Consider the following 17500-nt stretch of genomic DNA (forward strand, 5'->3'; position numbering starts at 1 on the left):
CTGACTGAAGGACCTGCAAAAAACACTCTCCCCAATGGCAGCAGAGCAGATCAGTATTACAGGCCATTTTGGCAAATTATTTTGGAGCACTACCTGTAGCTGCATGTGCAGCTCAATCCACAAATGCCAGATGCTTTCAAGCTGTACCAATTTGTACTATTGAAGGAAAGATATAATGGACCCAAGTTAAGTTTCCAAACTGTTTTTTTTTAAATAAAGATATTAGTTCAAAAGGTCATACCTCTGTCTGTCTGACCGTCCATCCTCCCCTACTGTCTTACAGGCTGAACTAGCAAACAGAGACATGGCAGAAAGGATCCCAGTGCCCTTCCCTATGGACGCTGCACTTCAGGACAATCAGGAGGACGACATCAGTGTAGACATGTCCTCGCAGGACAGAGACATATTTGTGTTCGAAGAGACCAAGTATCCCAATAAGCTTCTGGAGGGCCTAAACAGTCTTCGACTCAGCAATACCTTCTGTGACGTGATTCTGTGCTGTGGGATACAGGAGTTCCCCTGCCACCGTAACGTCCTAGCCTCCTTTAGCTCCTACTTTGAGGTACATTTTCATTCAACGTTTTATTTTTCGAATCATCGAGGGAAATCTCATTCACTTATGCAGCAGACGTTGCGTTATTGAAGACAAGCGCTTCCAAAGTTAAACACTTATGTCTACGGTGGATTTATCTGAACCAATTTGCAGATAGAAAGAAGATAGGGGGCGTGTCGCTGTTACTACATGTCATCTTTTCGACACCCGACTCTAACCCTCACCCTAACCTCCGTGGAGTGAGTCTTACCCTATGTTAACACAAATACAATCCACGTAGAAAGTCTTAAACAGGCGATAGAAACGTCAATGTTTTGATTCCACCGACGTCCGACGCCCTTTTGCGCGCGCAAACTTTATATTGAGGACTCATAAAACTTTTCTGGGACCCATTTGAATGACCACCTGTGGGTCCCGGGACCCATTACATTGAAAACCTAATAACATCACTGCATTTCCACTGGGTGATCACTCCAGTCTTGGAAAAGGGCTAATGATCAATGCTCTAAAGTCTAAACCAATCACATGTTCAACCTGCACAGGCAATGTTTACAACAGAGTGGATGGAGTCCCAACAGACGAGGGTAGTCATCAGTGGAGTAGAACCTCAGATCTTGGACATGTTGGTCACCTATGCCTACACTTCCAAGGTGGAGATCTCCGTGGACAATGTGCAGGTGATGTTTTAAACCTTATTAATTTTGTAAATGTCTTACATGCATATTTGCTTACTACAAATATTGCATATTTGCTTACTACAAATATTGTGTTTATTTGCTTATAGGCCCTACTAAAAGCCTCAGACTTGCTGGATGTTGTTGCTGTTAACGGGGCCTGCTGGGATTTCATGGAGAGTCACATCGATGAGAACAACTGTGTGGGGATCCACCTCCTCGCTGAGACCCACTGCGATGACATAATGCAGAACTACAGCATGGATTACATCCTGCAACACTTCAGTGTGATCCACCAGCAGGTCAGACACTGAGCGTTGTTCCGACACACATTGCTACTCTAAGTACTTCTTTTGTGAGCATAAAGTGCAGACTCTGGTGTAACATTTGTGAGCTGAAGAGGTGTCTCTGTGCATTCTGTATTTGGATGAATATTAATCTGTCATTTATGAATTACAATTTTAGCATTTAGCAGACACTCTTAAAAGACAGGTAATTACATCAGTACATCAACATCAATACATCAAATTGAAAGAAATAGTAGGCAAATCATTGCAAATGGGTAGACTAAGCAGTAAGCACCTATTCAGTTAAAAAGATTATAACCTCAAAATTAACAATGCTATCTAAATTATATGTATTGTCATTGATGTTAGGCAAGTGCTATGGTAAATGCTATGGGCTAAGGTGGAGTCTGAATAGGTGACTCTTCAGACCACGGCAGAAGCTAGGGAGTGAGTCTGCTGTTCTAAGTGCAACTGGGAGTTTATTCCACAGTTTGGGATGGCAAGAGGGTGAAGAGTGGATCTTTGTCCACTGTCAGCATTCCTGTGTTAGCCGAGTGCACGGGTGGGGTTGTAGGGTTCTACGGCTGTTATAGAGTGTGAACCTACAGGATCGGGTGACTGATGCAATGTGCCTTGAATGAGAGTTGGACGACACCAAGGTTCTTAGTTGGAACCGAAGTCACCAGGGTGTTGTCTATGGATATAGTGAGATACCGCATGGGGCATGACTTAGTTGGGAAGAAAATAAGTTCTGTCTTGTCTGGGTTCAGCTTGAGGTGGTGGGCTCACAGATATAAAAAGCTAGATACCTCCTCCGCCGCTGCAGTTCATTGGCGCGACTGGTCAAACATCGCTGTCGGAAGTGCGTAACTGTGGAACTGTGGAAGGCACTCCAATGGGAAAGAGGGAGTCCTGCCAGTCCTTCATCTGATTGGCCTACCGAGCTTCCCATTCTGTGACGCACAAGGAAGCGTCCTTCAGAATTCCCAAGAGCCCCGCCTCAGAATTCTGGAGGCTTGCATAGAGTTATTGGGAGGCTTGCCAGCTCTCTTTGACCAACCCCCCCCCACCGGAGGGAGGTATCTAGCTTTTTATATCTGTGGGTGGGCTCACATCCACTGTGAGATGTCGGCCATACCTTGTTTTGTATGTCACTTGTTGTCCTTTGCACCTAAGACTTACAAGCTGTCACCAGTGAAAGGTTAACTTCAGGAATTATGGGATTATCATAATATATCAGCTAATCTACTGTATTTTTATGCTCATAGGAAGAGTTCCTCTCACTGTCTATGGACAAGCTCGGTGAAATTCTTTCCAGTGACGATATCAACGTGTCAGGAGAGGAGCTGGTGTTTGAGGCCGCCATGCTGTGGATAGAGAAGTGTCCGACCCGCAAGCAGAGCGCTGCAAAGGTCAGTTACTTCTCAGTCAGTGGTGGTGTAAAGCAACCAAGTACATTTATTCAAGTAAGTAACTTGAAATTAAATTTATATTATTGATTTTATATTATCAGTTTAAATTAATATTTTAAAATGTTGCATTATTCTAGATCAGGGTCACACTTTGCACTGCGCCACGTTTGAGCTTGTAGATCGGCTATTTTGGCTATGTTTTAATCGGAATCTTGAATAATCCTCTGCAATTTTTTTAATTGGAATCCTAAATAGGAACATTTGTATTTATTTGATTGCATTCAGTTATACTTATGTAAACTTTACCACCAGTTGCCCATGTATGTTCTAGATTCTCATTATTATTTAGAATTATTATTCAAATAAACAGTCGATAGCCTAATTGAAATCAAATGAAACTAAAAATGTATATCGAATCGAAAGGTAACCTTAAAATAGAAAGGTAAATCGAATCGCGGATTAGGCGTATGGTGACATACTTAATATATGAACACGTTTGTAAATACCTTAAGCTCCTTCAATATGTTGCCCCTTCATTTAGAGATGCAGTGCCATGATCCCCCTCCCCCCTTAAAACATGATTATCAGGAATTATGATTATACTAGGAGAAAGATTTTTTCCAAATAAGTGTACAGAAGGAGTTAAAATGTGCTTTTTACGTGGCCACACCCACCAGTTCATTAAGTATGCCTGGTTGTCATGGTGGGTGGTGACCCAGGTGAATGGTAAAAAGGGAGGGGATGATTATATGATGTCATTAAATCACTGTTTTTGGATCGGCACTTTTGACCCACAAGGTATCAGCCTCCAAGAAGATTTGTCAAATACAAAGGGAATACATAATTGCTCATAACCGCCTCTTTAATGTTGTTCACACAATTTGTTTTTGAAGGTACTGGAGCACGTCCGTCTTCCTCTCATCAGCTCCTCCTACCTCCGTGATGTGATTGAGAGTGTGGATGTGGTGAAAGAGTCCCCGGGCTGCCAGAGGCTCATCTCTGAGGCCAAGACGGACCAGCTTCTCCTCCCCCGAAGGCTCCGAGCACAGCCACGCTGGTCCACAGGTACACCTGCCTCACACATGCATGATACAACGGGTGCATGCTGCAAAACATGTGTGTGCAATTTATGTAAAACAAAAGGATTAGTTTGCAATGTGTACTTCATGGTTGTTATTGCAACGATTTTACTTTATTAATGACATACAACTGGTAGATCCGACAAAGCTATCTGATTGGTTGAAATAGCTCTCTACCCGTGTGAATAATGAGCACTACCACACAGGTCTAATCCAACAAAGTTAGCGGCTGTGCTGGTCGCAAAAGAGCTGAAGCACTCCCCTCTCCCCCACACTATGCTTCATGTGAAGTTAAGGTACATAGTAGGTAAATGTGGGTGGCATTACAAATTCCTAATGCCACATTTAGGAATTCCTAATGCCACATTTAGGAATTCCCAATGCCACATTGTCACAATTATTTTAGGGCAACAGTTGTATAATTATTATACAGTTGTATAATCATTATACTCCAGAGTGTGGGTTAAGTGATTATTGTACCTTCTGTGCTGCCTGCAGCAACGCAGGTAGTACAATAATCACGTTGACCCACACCCTTGAGTGTAATGTTGCTTAATCTTGAATGTATACACCAGTAACACTCCCTAATCGGGAGATAAGCGACCGTAGGTCACTTATCTCCACAAATAGGGCAAAAATGTGTTTTGCCAAAATCTTCCTGATCCATGTTGATGACATGAGTGTAGACATACTGTGTAGTGATTTTTGTGATTTTAGGGCAAAATCTGTAGGAGCAGTGTCCAAAAATGTGTTTTTAAAAATCGGCCTGGAGGTGGCGCTATATGGGAGAGATTCATGTTGATGGGATGAGTGTAGACATACTGTGTACCGATTTGCGTGATTTTAGGGCAAAAATTTTAGGAGCAGTGTCCAAAAATGTGTTTTGCAAGAATCGGCCTCATGGTGGCGCTAGAAGAGGGCCATGTGAGAAATGAGGGGTGGGGTCTCCGCGCCGGCAAGGCGGACGAATAGGTACCGGCCCCGGCTGTCCCGGTCGCTCCTAGCCGGAGTTACGGCATTTTATGTGAGCTGCAGTGTAGGGGGTCCTCCACTGGGGGCGCCACCACTTTTGCATCCGTTCTGGAGCACCAGGAGTGGGTGGTTCCCGGGAATTCCCCGTGAGCAGCCCCGTGGGGGTGGTCATTTGGTCAGTTTAGCACATTTGGTCATTTTTTACATCTGGGGGTCCCCCAGAGACCTGGGGGTCCCTGGAGCTCCGGGGGTCCTTGGAGGTTGTAGTTTGGCAGGTAAGGAAGGTGTGTGCAAAATTTGGCATGGATCGGGGCAACGGTTGCGGAGATATGAGCAGGGCAAGAGTGTGACGTGTGAGGTGTGACAGACAGACTGACTGACTGACTGACTGACTGACTGACTGACGGACTTACACTTTGTGCAGGGTTTGATAGTAAATGTGACCTACGGTCGCAACAATTCTTCCTGGATTAATTCTGCAACTGCTGATTTGTGCATTCATAACTAGGGCTGGGCGATATGGACAAAATTAAATGTCACGACACGCTTAACCAAATACCTCTTAATCAATATTGTACCAGTAAGACTCCCTAATCGGGAGATAAGCGACCGTAGGTCACTTATCTCCACAAATAGGGCAAAAATGTGTTTTGCCAAAATCTTCCTGATCCATGTTGCTGACATGAGTGTAGACATACTGTGTAGTGATTTTCGTGATTTTAGGGCAAAATCTGTAGGAGCAGTGTCCAAAAATGTGTTTTTAAAAATCGGCCTGGAGGTGGCGCTATATGGGAGAGATTCATGTTGATGGGATGAGTGTAGACATACTGTGTACCGATTTGCGTGATTTTAGGGCAAAAATTGTAGGAGCAGTGTCCAAAAATGTGTTTTGCAAGAATCGGCCTCATGGTGGCGCTAGAAGAGGGCCATGTGAGAAATGAGGGGTGGGGTCTCCGCGCCGGCAAGGCGGACGAATAGGTACCGGCCCCGGCTGTCCCGGTCGCTCCTAGCCGGAGTTACGGCATTTTATGTGAGCTGCAGTGTAGGGGGTCCTCCACTGGGGGCGCCACCACTTTTGCATCCGTTCTGGAGCACCAGGAGTGGGTGGTCCCCGGGAATTCCCTGTGAGCAGCCCCGTTGGGGTGGTCATTTGGTCAGTTTAGCACATTTGGTCATTTTTTACATCTGGGGGTCCCCCAGTCCCTGGAGCTCCGGGGGTCCTTGGAGGTTGTAGTTTGGCAGGTAAGGAACGTGTGTGCAAAATTTGGCATGGATCGGGGCAACGGTTGCGGAGATATGAGCAGGGCAAGAGTGTGACGTGTGAGGTGTGACAGACAGACTGACTGACTGACTGACTGACGGACTGACGGACTGACACTTTGTGCAGGGTTTGATAGTAAATGCGACCTACGGTCGCAATTATTGCATCGATAATATACATTTTCTTTTTAATTCAAATGGCAGATCTACACGCGCACTCATGATGCAACGCATTATTTTCACTATTCGGGGGATGATGCTTGACAATTTCTCATAGTGGTTAAAACCAGGAAAATACAACCCGGGGACGGGCCTCCATTCCAAAACACCACCATTACGAAACCCCACCATTCCCGAAATTTAAATCATTTTAACTTTCACCCACCTCCACCCACTTTACCTCACCCACGTTCACCCCCCCACCCACCTCCAACCACTTTCCCCCTCCTCCACTCACTTCCTCCCACCTCCACCCACTTTCACTCATCTCCACCCACCTCCACCAACTTTAACCCAGCCACCTCCACCCACTTTCTCCCACATCCACCCACTTTGGCTCCCCCACCTCCACCCACTTTCACCCGACTCCAAGGGGCAGGAAAGTGGGTGGAGTTGGGTAAAAGTGGGTGGGCCTGGGTGAACGTGGGTGGAGGTTGGGGGAAAGTGAATAGAGCTGGGTGAAAGTAGGTGGAGGTTGATGGAGTGGATGGAGGTGGGTGAAATTGAGCGGAGGTAGGTGGGGGTGGCTGAAACTGGTTGGATGTGGGTGAAAATGTGTGGAGGTGGGTGGGGATGGGTGAAAATGGTTGGAGGTGGGGAAAATAGGTGGATGTGAGTGAAAGTAGGTGGAGGTGTGTGGAGGTGGGTGAAAGCGGGTGGAGATGGGTGGGGTGGGTGGAGGGATCTGGATGGAGGTAGGTGAAAGTTAGTGGAGGTGGGTGGGGCTGGGTGAAACTTGGTGGATGTGGGTACAGGTGGGGGTGGAGGTTGGTGGATGGGTGGGGTAGGTGAAAGTGGGTAGAGGTGGGTGGAGATGGGTGGAGTTAGGTGAAATTGGGTGGAGGTTGAGAGTGGGTGGGGGTGGGTGGAGGTGGGTGAAAGTGGTAGGAGGTTGGTGGGGGTGGATGGAGGTGGGTGAAAATGAAACTGCATATTCGGAATGGTGGTGTTTCTGATTTTCGGAATGGTGGGGTCTTATAGAACAATGGGAAACCCCACCATTCCGAATAATGGAAGTCAATCTTCGGAATGGTGGGGTTTCGGAATGGAGGTGTGCCCTTACACCATATTATGGTACTCTAACCAAAATCCAATAATATAGTGTCATATCATGATATCAATATAAAATTGTGTTTGTTGCCCATTAATAACGTGTGATTCCACAGTGGGTGAAGTGATGGTGCTGGTGGGGGAAAAACATGATGCACAGAGGTTTCACGTCACACTTGAGATCTTTGATCCCCGATCAAATCAGTGGAGGACCTTGGGATGCCCGCCCTACATGCAATATCACCGTCTCCGTCTGGTTGCATCAGGTGAGGAGTTATCGGTTTTCGTGCACTTTATGGAAGAAGCATGAAATTTGGCACACAGTTAGAACATGCCATATGGAACTGGCTATAGGGACATCGCAGATTTGTCTTTGGAAACTTGTGGGAGCCAATCAAAGTTGGGCTCTCATAGATTTTACTATACAGTAAAATAATACAAAAAATTAATATGCTTTAAGTAGCATGTGAGGGGTCAAACTAAGTGTTTTTTTTTCGGGATTCTGAATCCAGTGCAAGCATTCATTTTGCACGAAAAACTAAAAACGGACCCCATAAAACTATGGTTTAGTGATGAGTCATCACTTTTCACTGTTTTGTCAGGGCCATTTTTCAGAAAGGAATGTTTTTTTGTGCAAAACAAATGCATGCATTGGATTCAGAATCCCGAAAAACTCCTAGTTTGACCCCTCACATGCTACTTAAAGCATATTTATTTGTTGTATTATTGTGACTGATTGGCTCCCACAAGTTTCCAAAGAGAAATCTGCGATGTCCCTATAGCAAAAGAAAATCCATATGGCATGTCCTAACTGTGTGCCAAATTTCATGCTTCTTTCATAAAGTGCAACATTTTTGACCAACATCGCTATCTGCAATTATACACCTGATTTAGTAGTTTGCTAAAAGAAAATGGTAGATCTGCAAGCTCATGCCTTGTTTTTCTTTTTTCTTCATTTTGCCACCCTAGGCTATGATCTATATGTGGCTGGAAGAAAGGGAGATATGTGGCACTATGACCGTTCCTGTGACTTATGGTATGGGATGGCTCCCATGCCCAAGGATGAGTCACTCAGTGATTTCCGTAAGACTGTCAATTCAATATGGCTTGATGTTTTTGTAACTTTGTCATATCACAAATCCGTTAATAAATACAAAATGTACATGTCCTAAATCAAGTTTACCCTGCTACTCCAATCACTAATACAATCACACAATTTATAATCACACGAACATACCATAACAAACTGAACCATAAAATCAAATGACAAGATCAATAACCATCACAGTGCAAGTTTGGCAATAAAATAATTAACCTTGTTCCCCTTCCAGCTAGGCGTTAAAGTGGTATTTGTGTTTGTCCTTCCCATATGTTTTACTGCTGTTCCTTAAACCATCCATCCAGGTCATTATTAAACAAACATTTTGAACTCATGGCCGTGGCCGTTCCACATACTGACAGTCAGACTCCGCCCCCAGCTATGACGGGCTGATGACACTACGCCGTGAGAGAGAGAGAGAGAGAGAGAGAATGCATTGAATGATGCATTTTACGGTTGTTGCTTTGGTTGATAGGCTGCATATGGCCACGGTCATCAGGTCTAAACCTGTTTTGTTTTTTTCTTGGACAACCCCACATGATTCCACAGGCCTGGTGATGCTGGATGGCTACGTGTATGCAGTGCAGTATGTAGAGCTGGTCACTGACGACGGTCCTATTCCTGGCCTTTTTTGCGGTGAACGAATCTCAGTGCAGCGCTACAACCCAGACACTGACACCTGGCACCTCATGGAGTATGACGAAACATTCTCGTTTAGTCCGGTAACTTCAAGTAACTCCTCTGTGGTGACACTAGATGGACTGATCTATTGTATTGGTAAGGAACAGGTTTATGCGCCTGCGGCTTCAACCTGCTTAGTTTCATGTGGTTGTATTTTATCATGTAATGTGTAAAGCAGGGGTTGGCAATTAGATTTGGCCTCGGGCCAATTCTTTTCTAAGGCGTTAGATGGCGGGCCAGCCCTGAACATATAATGAAAGGCCAATTTAAGAAATTCATAGTTAAACAACAAGTTACTGGAACTCCAAGAGAGACTGCCTTACAAGACATAGGCATCTGTGATAAAAAAAGAAAATAAAAAAAAGATAAAAAGAATCGCATCACATAGGCTACTGTAATATTAACATGCTTACATAACACAACGTCTTGTCGATGTGTTGAAGCATTAAGTTTAAAACCAAAATATCGCCAAACAGTCGCATTTGACCAGTTTTTTTCCTCCATCGGTTGTGCGTTGTCATCTTGTCTTGTGGGCACTCAGTAGCTTGAGGTAGCACTCAATGCTACAACAACAACAACCATCCTACCATATTGAAAATTCAACTTTGTAAAAAAGCAACAACAGTCTGTGACAACAGCTCGTTGCTCATCGCTGTTCCAGTGTTCCACCTGCTGCGGTTTTGGCCCGTGGGCCACCTATTGCCGACCCCTGATGTAAAGCATAATGGTTAACTGAGAATGTCATGTAGGTTTATAACTGGAAAAATAATATATATATATATAAACAAAAGGTATCTTAACTTGACTTCGGTCATTATATCTCCCCTTTAATAAAACCATTGGTATTGTGTTTTATATCATCTTTGATTAGTCACCTTACGAGGTACAGCTTGTAAGCATCAGGCATTCGTGGAATGAGCAACACAGCCAAACGTGTGGGTAGCGCCGACCAAACATTTGCCAAAAAGGCCTGCAATACTGTTCTGCTGACATTCACTCTACTTTTGGGCTTCCCTGAGTCTGACACAGAGTTTAAAATGCAATGTGCCAACGCAACAAAGGTGAATACCAACAGAAGAGTATTGCAGGCCTGCCAAGCAGTTTTGAAATTTTTTAGAGGGGCGCTTGGATACAAGCTGTACCTCATTGTAAAGGTGACTAATCAATGATAAAAATGATATAAAACACTATGAAAATTGATATTATTAAAAGGGAGATATAATGGACTGAAGTCAAGTTAACTTACTTTTTTTGCATTATATATATATATATATATATATATATATATATATATATATATATATATATATATATATATATATATATATAATTTATTTATTTATTTATAGTGTCTGCAGATATGACTCTGAAACTGTCAGTGATCGGCCATAAATAATCATTGTGCATCTCAATTCATCCTCCCATTGACAATGAATGCTGTTTTCCTATGTGTCTTCCTGGGATTCAGGTCATGATGGGGTGTACACATACGACCCTCAAGCATCGGTGTGGACAAAAGAAAAGACTGGAGAGACAAAAGAATCAGCTCTGTGTGTTCTCAACGGAAAGCTCTATGTTATAGGTATTATACCTTTTCTTAAAGGGAAACTAGGCAAGTCTGTGTGTACACAAACCCCCTCCCCTCTCCCCCTAGATATATCATTAACGAGCACAGAACGAGTTTGACACCGGATTATTTAACTAGGTGCACAACCCCATTTGAAGTTCAAAGGGAGCAATTTACAAACTCATAAAACGGTGACCTCTAGTGACTCATTGCTTTATTCTATACTTTATGGAGGTGGTGATCGTTATCAAAGTGACGACGAAGACGACGAAGACGACGAACGAGACGACGGATTTATCTACGGCTCCACAGAGAGAGAATCGAATCAGGTGACGTGCTACAACCCTGAAACCGACCAGTGGACAACGTGTGCCCACATGAACGTACAGCGCTCTTCTCCTGTCGCGGCTGTGCTGGAAGGAAAGATATATGTTCTAGGAGGGTACGGAGCGACAGCCGTACCAGGGCACAGGTAAGAGACTGTTGTTCCATGAAAGCCTGGGAAGAGATGGCTGCCTGTCGCCCCAGACACTGCTCTTGTGGCTAACATCGGTCTCTCTCCTCACGTAGGGAACACCAGCGTAGCATCGAGTGGTACTGTGACGAGACAGACACTTGGGAAATCGTGGGGGAGATGACCACCAATTACAATCTGATCGCATGTGCGTCTTTCAAGCTGAGGACGGACGCAACCATGGCCAACGGAGCTGACGCAGATGATACTGAACCAACCGAGTGAGCTGAGGGGAAGGAGATGGAAATATCCTCAAGGGGCTAAACCTACTTGTGACACCTCCCTGATTAACAGACCAGATGACCTCATCCCCCCACCCCCATCCCGTTCCCCCTGCCTCCCTTTTCCTCTTTCCCAGACCACGCCCAACTCACGACACTGACGCGTCTCATTGGATAGATGCTGAACACATCAACTCACACACGCACACACACACACACACACACACACACACACACACACACACACACAGGACAGAACAAAGGCGTAGGAGAACAATGAAGGAATCACAACCACATGGCAACACTGAATTCACCAATTCAAAGAGTTATGCTGCATTCACACTGAGAGAAGCCAAGCTAATGGTTTGCTTGGTAATTCAATGTATTCTCTATGCAAACCAGCTTTAAATAATTCCAAGCTTTTTTTTCCAGCTTGGACATTTTTAAAGCTGGTTTGCATAGAGAATACATTGAATTACCAAGCAAACCATTAGCTTGGCTTGTCTGTATGTGAATGAAGCATTAGAATAGACTATGTGCACAATGGCAAATAAGCTCTCTAACACTTTTATAATTACATCAACATCGTATTAATCTATTTTTTTCAGTGCATATAACACCTGAAAATGTAGCACAATATACTACATGCACAATGCCTTAGACTGTATTTACTTACTGTATCTATTTAATTTCACAGCGGCGTCTGTTTTGTGCCTGTGAGTGTTGTTATTACGTCTTTCAGCGTCGCCTGTCATTCCTTCATTTTCGTCGCTCTCGCCCTGTGTTGATGTGTGCGGCATCTATCCAATGAGAAGTCGCGTCGCAAGTGGGGCGTTAGAAACGGGGACGCCTTCATTCCTCAGTAAGAACTTCTTTCCCGCTTTAGTGACAATCACCATGAAGGTGCTGTTCTCGCCCCTACCATGTTCATGCAAGAACTTCTGGGAACTGTGAATTAGTAGGATAGATCAAAGGCTCCCAGAGCACCCGAACGACGAAACCTGTTCTTTTAAGACCCTTATGGTGTCTAGTTATGATTTATTCTTGTTGCCGTGGTCAACTAATGTCCCATGGGGTTTATTTTTAACGATTTGTTGCACCTACCCATTCCCTTACAGTATTTTCTTTTCTTTTTTTTCTCGTGATTCTGAATCCATTGCAAGCATTTGTTTTGCACGGAGACCATTCCTTGGGCTAAAAATGGACCCCACAAAACTGAAAAGTGATGACTCATGACAAACAGTTTTGTCAGTTTTGCAATTTTTAGCCCAAGGAGTGTTTTTTGTGCAAAACAACTGCTTACAGTGGATTCAGATTTTCTTTTTTTTCTTTTTTTTCTGTATAGTAAGTGAATGGGTAGGTGCAAGAAATCAAAAAATAAACCCCATGGGACATTAGTTGACCACATCAACAAGAATAAATCATAACTAGACACCATAAGTGTCTTAAAAAAAACTGCTTTAAAAAACAGTTTTTTGTTTTTGGGAGCCTTTGATCTACCCTAGTAAATATGAAGGGGCTAACTATGCAAGTGATATTTTCAGCACAGGACAATACAAAGTATAATCATTCTGGAAAATCCTGTCATCGTTGTACAGATTGTGTTAACTCATTGAGTGCCAGAATATTTAACCAAACTACTGCTGAACTGCCTGTTTTAGTTTTTCTTAGTCTGGTAGCGTTTCCAAATAAGTATAAGGTGGTGTGAGTGATATTATCTTGTTAAATTATAGTATCACTATATTCCGGTGGTAATCATTGCTGCAGAGCATTGTCTCAATCAGTGGGTCTACACGTATCTCCCGCTCTTTACTAAAGTTTGGATACCAAATAATATGATCCATTCTGGAGATCCATAGCGATTACTATCTTTATATAGAGCTATTTAACACTTTTTTTAACATCACCTTAACTCACTGAACGCCATAAACGTCTTATACGTCTTTGGACCTCGGTGCCATAAACGTCTTTTACGTCTTTTTAATTAATCAAAAGTTTTATCATTTTTTCATAATTGTAATTTCAAAAAAATCGCTCTAGAAGTTGGCCATATGCCTCCGTGACCTGAGCGATACGGCCGATTTGACTGTAGCACCAGTGTAACACAGTCCGGCGGAAAATCGGTATAGCCGAAGATTGGTTCCGGCCGTTTAAATGTGATCTAAAACGTTCGTTTATACACTTTCCCGTGCATCCCTGACGAACTATAAGTACTCAAAAAACGCAGAAAATTCTCAGGATTCCAGCGGTGCCATCCATTCTTCTCTACCTATCCTTGATCGCGATCGCCAGGGTTCCGAAGTGTGTAGCATGCTAGCTAAAAGGCCTGGCCAAAATGTAAACAACAGGCCCAAACCAAAAAAAAGATGGACGTCTTCTTCCTTCTTCTGTTAGTTGATCAGATAGTAGGAGACCACCCTCTGGTGGTTTTCAAATGGTATTGCACTCCAGATTGCACACAGGGCCTATCACAGCACACACATATGATGATGATCAAGACATCTTACACATGTTCTATTGAAGCCCAAATCTAATGATAGGATATATATATATAAATATACATGTTTTCCTTTGTAAGAGGGGTAGTGTGGCTTTCGATAGAAGCATAGATTTATATATGTAATTTAAGTACAAAATATGATTTTGGCCCCCATAAAAAGGCAAAATTAAGCAAAATGGCTGGCACCAGTTTTGTAGATTTTGAATAAAGGGTGGCATTCACTGAGTTAAGTTATGAATCAATATACTTTTGAAAGTCAGACTGTTTGCCATAAGTTTCCACGTTATGCCAATGTTTGGTAACAGTTGTATAGTTTAAACATTGGCATTGAATTTATGTTGGCAGTTTATATATTTTTCGGTTTGTTTTATTTTTGTACTGGAAATGGTGTCCAATAAAGATGTTAAATTCAATAACCCATTTTTTTGTCTCTTAATTCAAGTCATAAGAAATGTGGGGTGTGTCCATATGCAATTATTACCTCAACATTAACATAATGAATTGAATGACCAGATGTGCTGTATCAATGGAATGGAAGCAAAATTCAGATCCCCGACTCTGCAGTTGTTGAATGACCAACAAAACATCAATGTTGATGTTTGACTGTTAGGCACACACACACACACACACACACACACACACACACACACACACACACACACACACACACACACACACACACACACACACACACACACACACAGCACGCACACACACACACACACACACACACACACAAAGTATAAACAGCAAATGTCAGTATAATCTTCAAATGCAGAATATAAAGACAAAACATATTCATGGCATGAACACTCACAAGCAGACAGTAGCCTACGAATCGCTGGTTGTCTGCACGGCTTATTCATGAGTGCTGAGTGTGCTGTGTGTGTGTGTGTGTGTGTGCGTGTGTGTGTGCGTGTGCGTCCATGCGAGCAAATCTGTGTGTGTGAGCATGTTTGTGTGTGTGATCCATGCATGTGTGTGCCCGCCCTTGTGTGTGTTCTGAATCTAGGCCAAAAGGGATAATCCATGGTCATATGTCGCTCATATTTAGCGTTGGTTGCGGAGGCCTCTCATAGTGCTGACACTCAACTGTGTGTGTGCTGGCGTGTGTGTGTGTGTGTGTGTGTGTGTGTGTGTGTGTGTGTGTGTGTGTGTGTGTGTGTGTGTGTGTGTGTGTGTGTGTGTGTGTGTGTGTGTGTGTGTGTGTGTGTGTGTGTGTGTGTGTGTGTGTGTGTACAGTGCTGACACGAAGCAGTGCGCTAGCTGTCACAGCGGGGTGGATTAATCCAGGATGCACGTTAAACACACACCTGGATCCAAGTCTCTGCTCTCTGTCATACCGTGATGTAGGGCCATAACGATGTGGGAATAAGTACTCGCATTCTTTACTTAATAGTAAAACAGTATCAATACTGCAATGTAGAAATGTGCTGTTACAAGTAAAAGTCCGGAATTCTAAATGAGTACTTGAGCAAACATACAAAATTATTTTTCAGTTTCCAAATGTAGAAAATGTATGATACATTTCTGAAAATAGCAGATCTACAAGCACACAACATCGTGAGGCGTTGTGTGCTTGTAGATCTCTCTATCTATCTATCTATCTATCTATCTATCTATCTATCTATCTATCTATCTATCTATCTGTCTGTGAGAACTGATGATGCAGCACGCATTGATTAGGTACCCAGTCTAGACTCTAGATGCTTTGTGACATGCAGTCACATCAGCACACAGCTGCTTTTGTTCGCGCGGGCACAAAGGTAAGAAGGAGATGAATGGCCCGGCCCACACATTAACACATTCCATCAGTGGGTTCAATACTGCTCACAGTACGCCGCTGTCACGCCCACTGATCATCAAACAGCAATGGTAAAACCACCACACATACAGTACAGTATAGTACAGTACAGATCCCTCAACTACCGTGCTTAAAGGTGGGTGGGGTGGCACACATTCAGATTAACCACCTGTCAAAAGTGCCCTCTCCAGACCATGAATGCAACGTTCACTGTGGTGGAAGAAAATAAATGCAAATGGGCCTTGCCAAGCCAAACCCGAAGGCAGCGTTAAAGCAAATTGCCTTTTCTTTTCTATACTCTCCTGAACTTGAATTCTTGTTTCCCTCTGTGTATACACTCACCAATCTCTCTCTCGATCTCTGATCGATGACACAATCGCTGATTGCCAGTCATTATACTGATTAGTCTGGTTGCCCCCACATGGACAGTAGCCTACTCAGCCAGACTAGTATACCAACTATTCCATTTGGTAGCATGTCCTTAGTTCGAACTCCCTTTGGTCCGATCACCTAAACTAACCTTAACCCTAACCTCAGTAAAACTAACGCTGGTGAATGCTTACCTGGTGAGTAGCTAACCTGCTGACACTGATGAATGCTAACCTGGTGAATGTTAACCTGTTCGGACCAACGGGAGTTGGAGAACCGTCCCCGTCCATTCATCTATGTTGTTCAACATCTTTTTTTGCCGTGCAACTCCCAATAGTGTGTGCCAGCGCCTACGTCATTTGTAGTCCTTAGCGGCCATTTCTTGGGTAAAAACACAGGTGTTTCAATGTTTGATTGCATAGAACTAATGCTATAGTCTAATCAGAACACCTGTGTAAGGTTGTGTTTACCCAAGAAATGGCCGCTCTTAGAACTACATTTGGCACACCCTATACGGAGATTGATCCTAGAAGTCTGACGTCATAGAGCATATAAGACAGAAACAATATGACCATTCCAAGAAATGGGCTTAATATTGATCCCCATATATGGGCATAAAAAGGACTGACACAGGGATCTCCATATATGGCCATTCATTTATTAGTAAATACATTTTCTCCATTGACTTGAATGGGGAAAATTCAAATGGTAAGACAGAATTCATTTGCAAGTGTGACTTGCATGTTTTTTCATTATTTGTTTTTCTTCAGTAGGCCTATAGTGTTACTGGAGGAATTTCTGCCGAATATACCAGAACAATGGGAGCTTGTAGATGTTCTAATGTCATCATGGGAATATACGGTCAGCTTAGTATAGGGGTTAACTGACAATCCCACATTTTGAACCAACACGGGACACAATTTATTCTGTATTTTCGAAAGCGCCCCATACATGCATGTCTGTCATGCACACGTCAACCCAAAACCAATAATGAACAAAATAAAACACAGGACATCGAAAAGCCAGTGAATGTGTTGCAAAGACACAGCACCAAGACTTTCCTGCGCCCTCGTCTCTGTGTCACAGGGACGTGCTGGCCATTGGGAAAAGCGGGACAACTCCCGAACGGCTTGTTCATTTCCGGCATGTCCAGGCTAGCCATTAGGGGCTGGGCGGCCAACAAAGTAAATCGTCACTGTGGTGAAGAAACCTCGTATCTCCAAGTTTCATATGTGTACA

The 17500-nt window shown here is 43.4% G+C and overlaps 1 protein-coding gene across 1 annotated transcript; it reads left to right on the plus strand.

The window, feature by feature from the left end:
* Positions 1–304: 304 nt before the first annotated feature.
* LOC308304926 (kelch-like protein 24) lies at positions 305–11592 on the plus strand (the record flags this gene model as incomplete). Its single annotated transcript, XM_080749550.1, has 11 exons — positions 305–562; positions 1096–1230; positions 1338–1529; positions 2783–2926; positions 3820–3991; positions 7623–7772; positions 8476–8589; positions 9155–9382; positions 10755–10868; positions 11088–11325; positions 11424–11592. The coding sequence occupies 11 exons, from the start codon at positions 305–307 to the stop codon at positions 11590–11592; spliced, it is 1914 nt and encodes a 637-aa protein (XP_080605676.1).
* Between the last annotated feature and the right edge of the window lie 5908 nt (positions 11593–17500).

The sequence above is a fragment of the Nannobrachium achirus genome, assembly GCF_963921795.1.
Source record: "Nannobrachium achirus genome assembly, chromosome: 19".
Lineage (NCBI taxonomy): Eukaryota > Metazoa > Chordata > Actinopteri > Myctophiformes > Myctophidae > Nannobrachium > Nannobrachium achirus.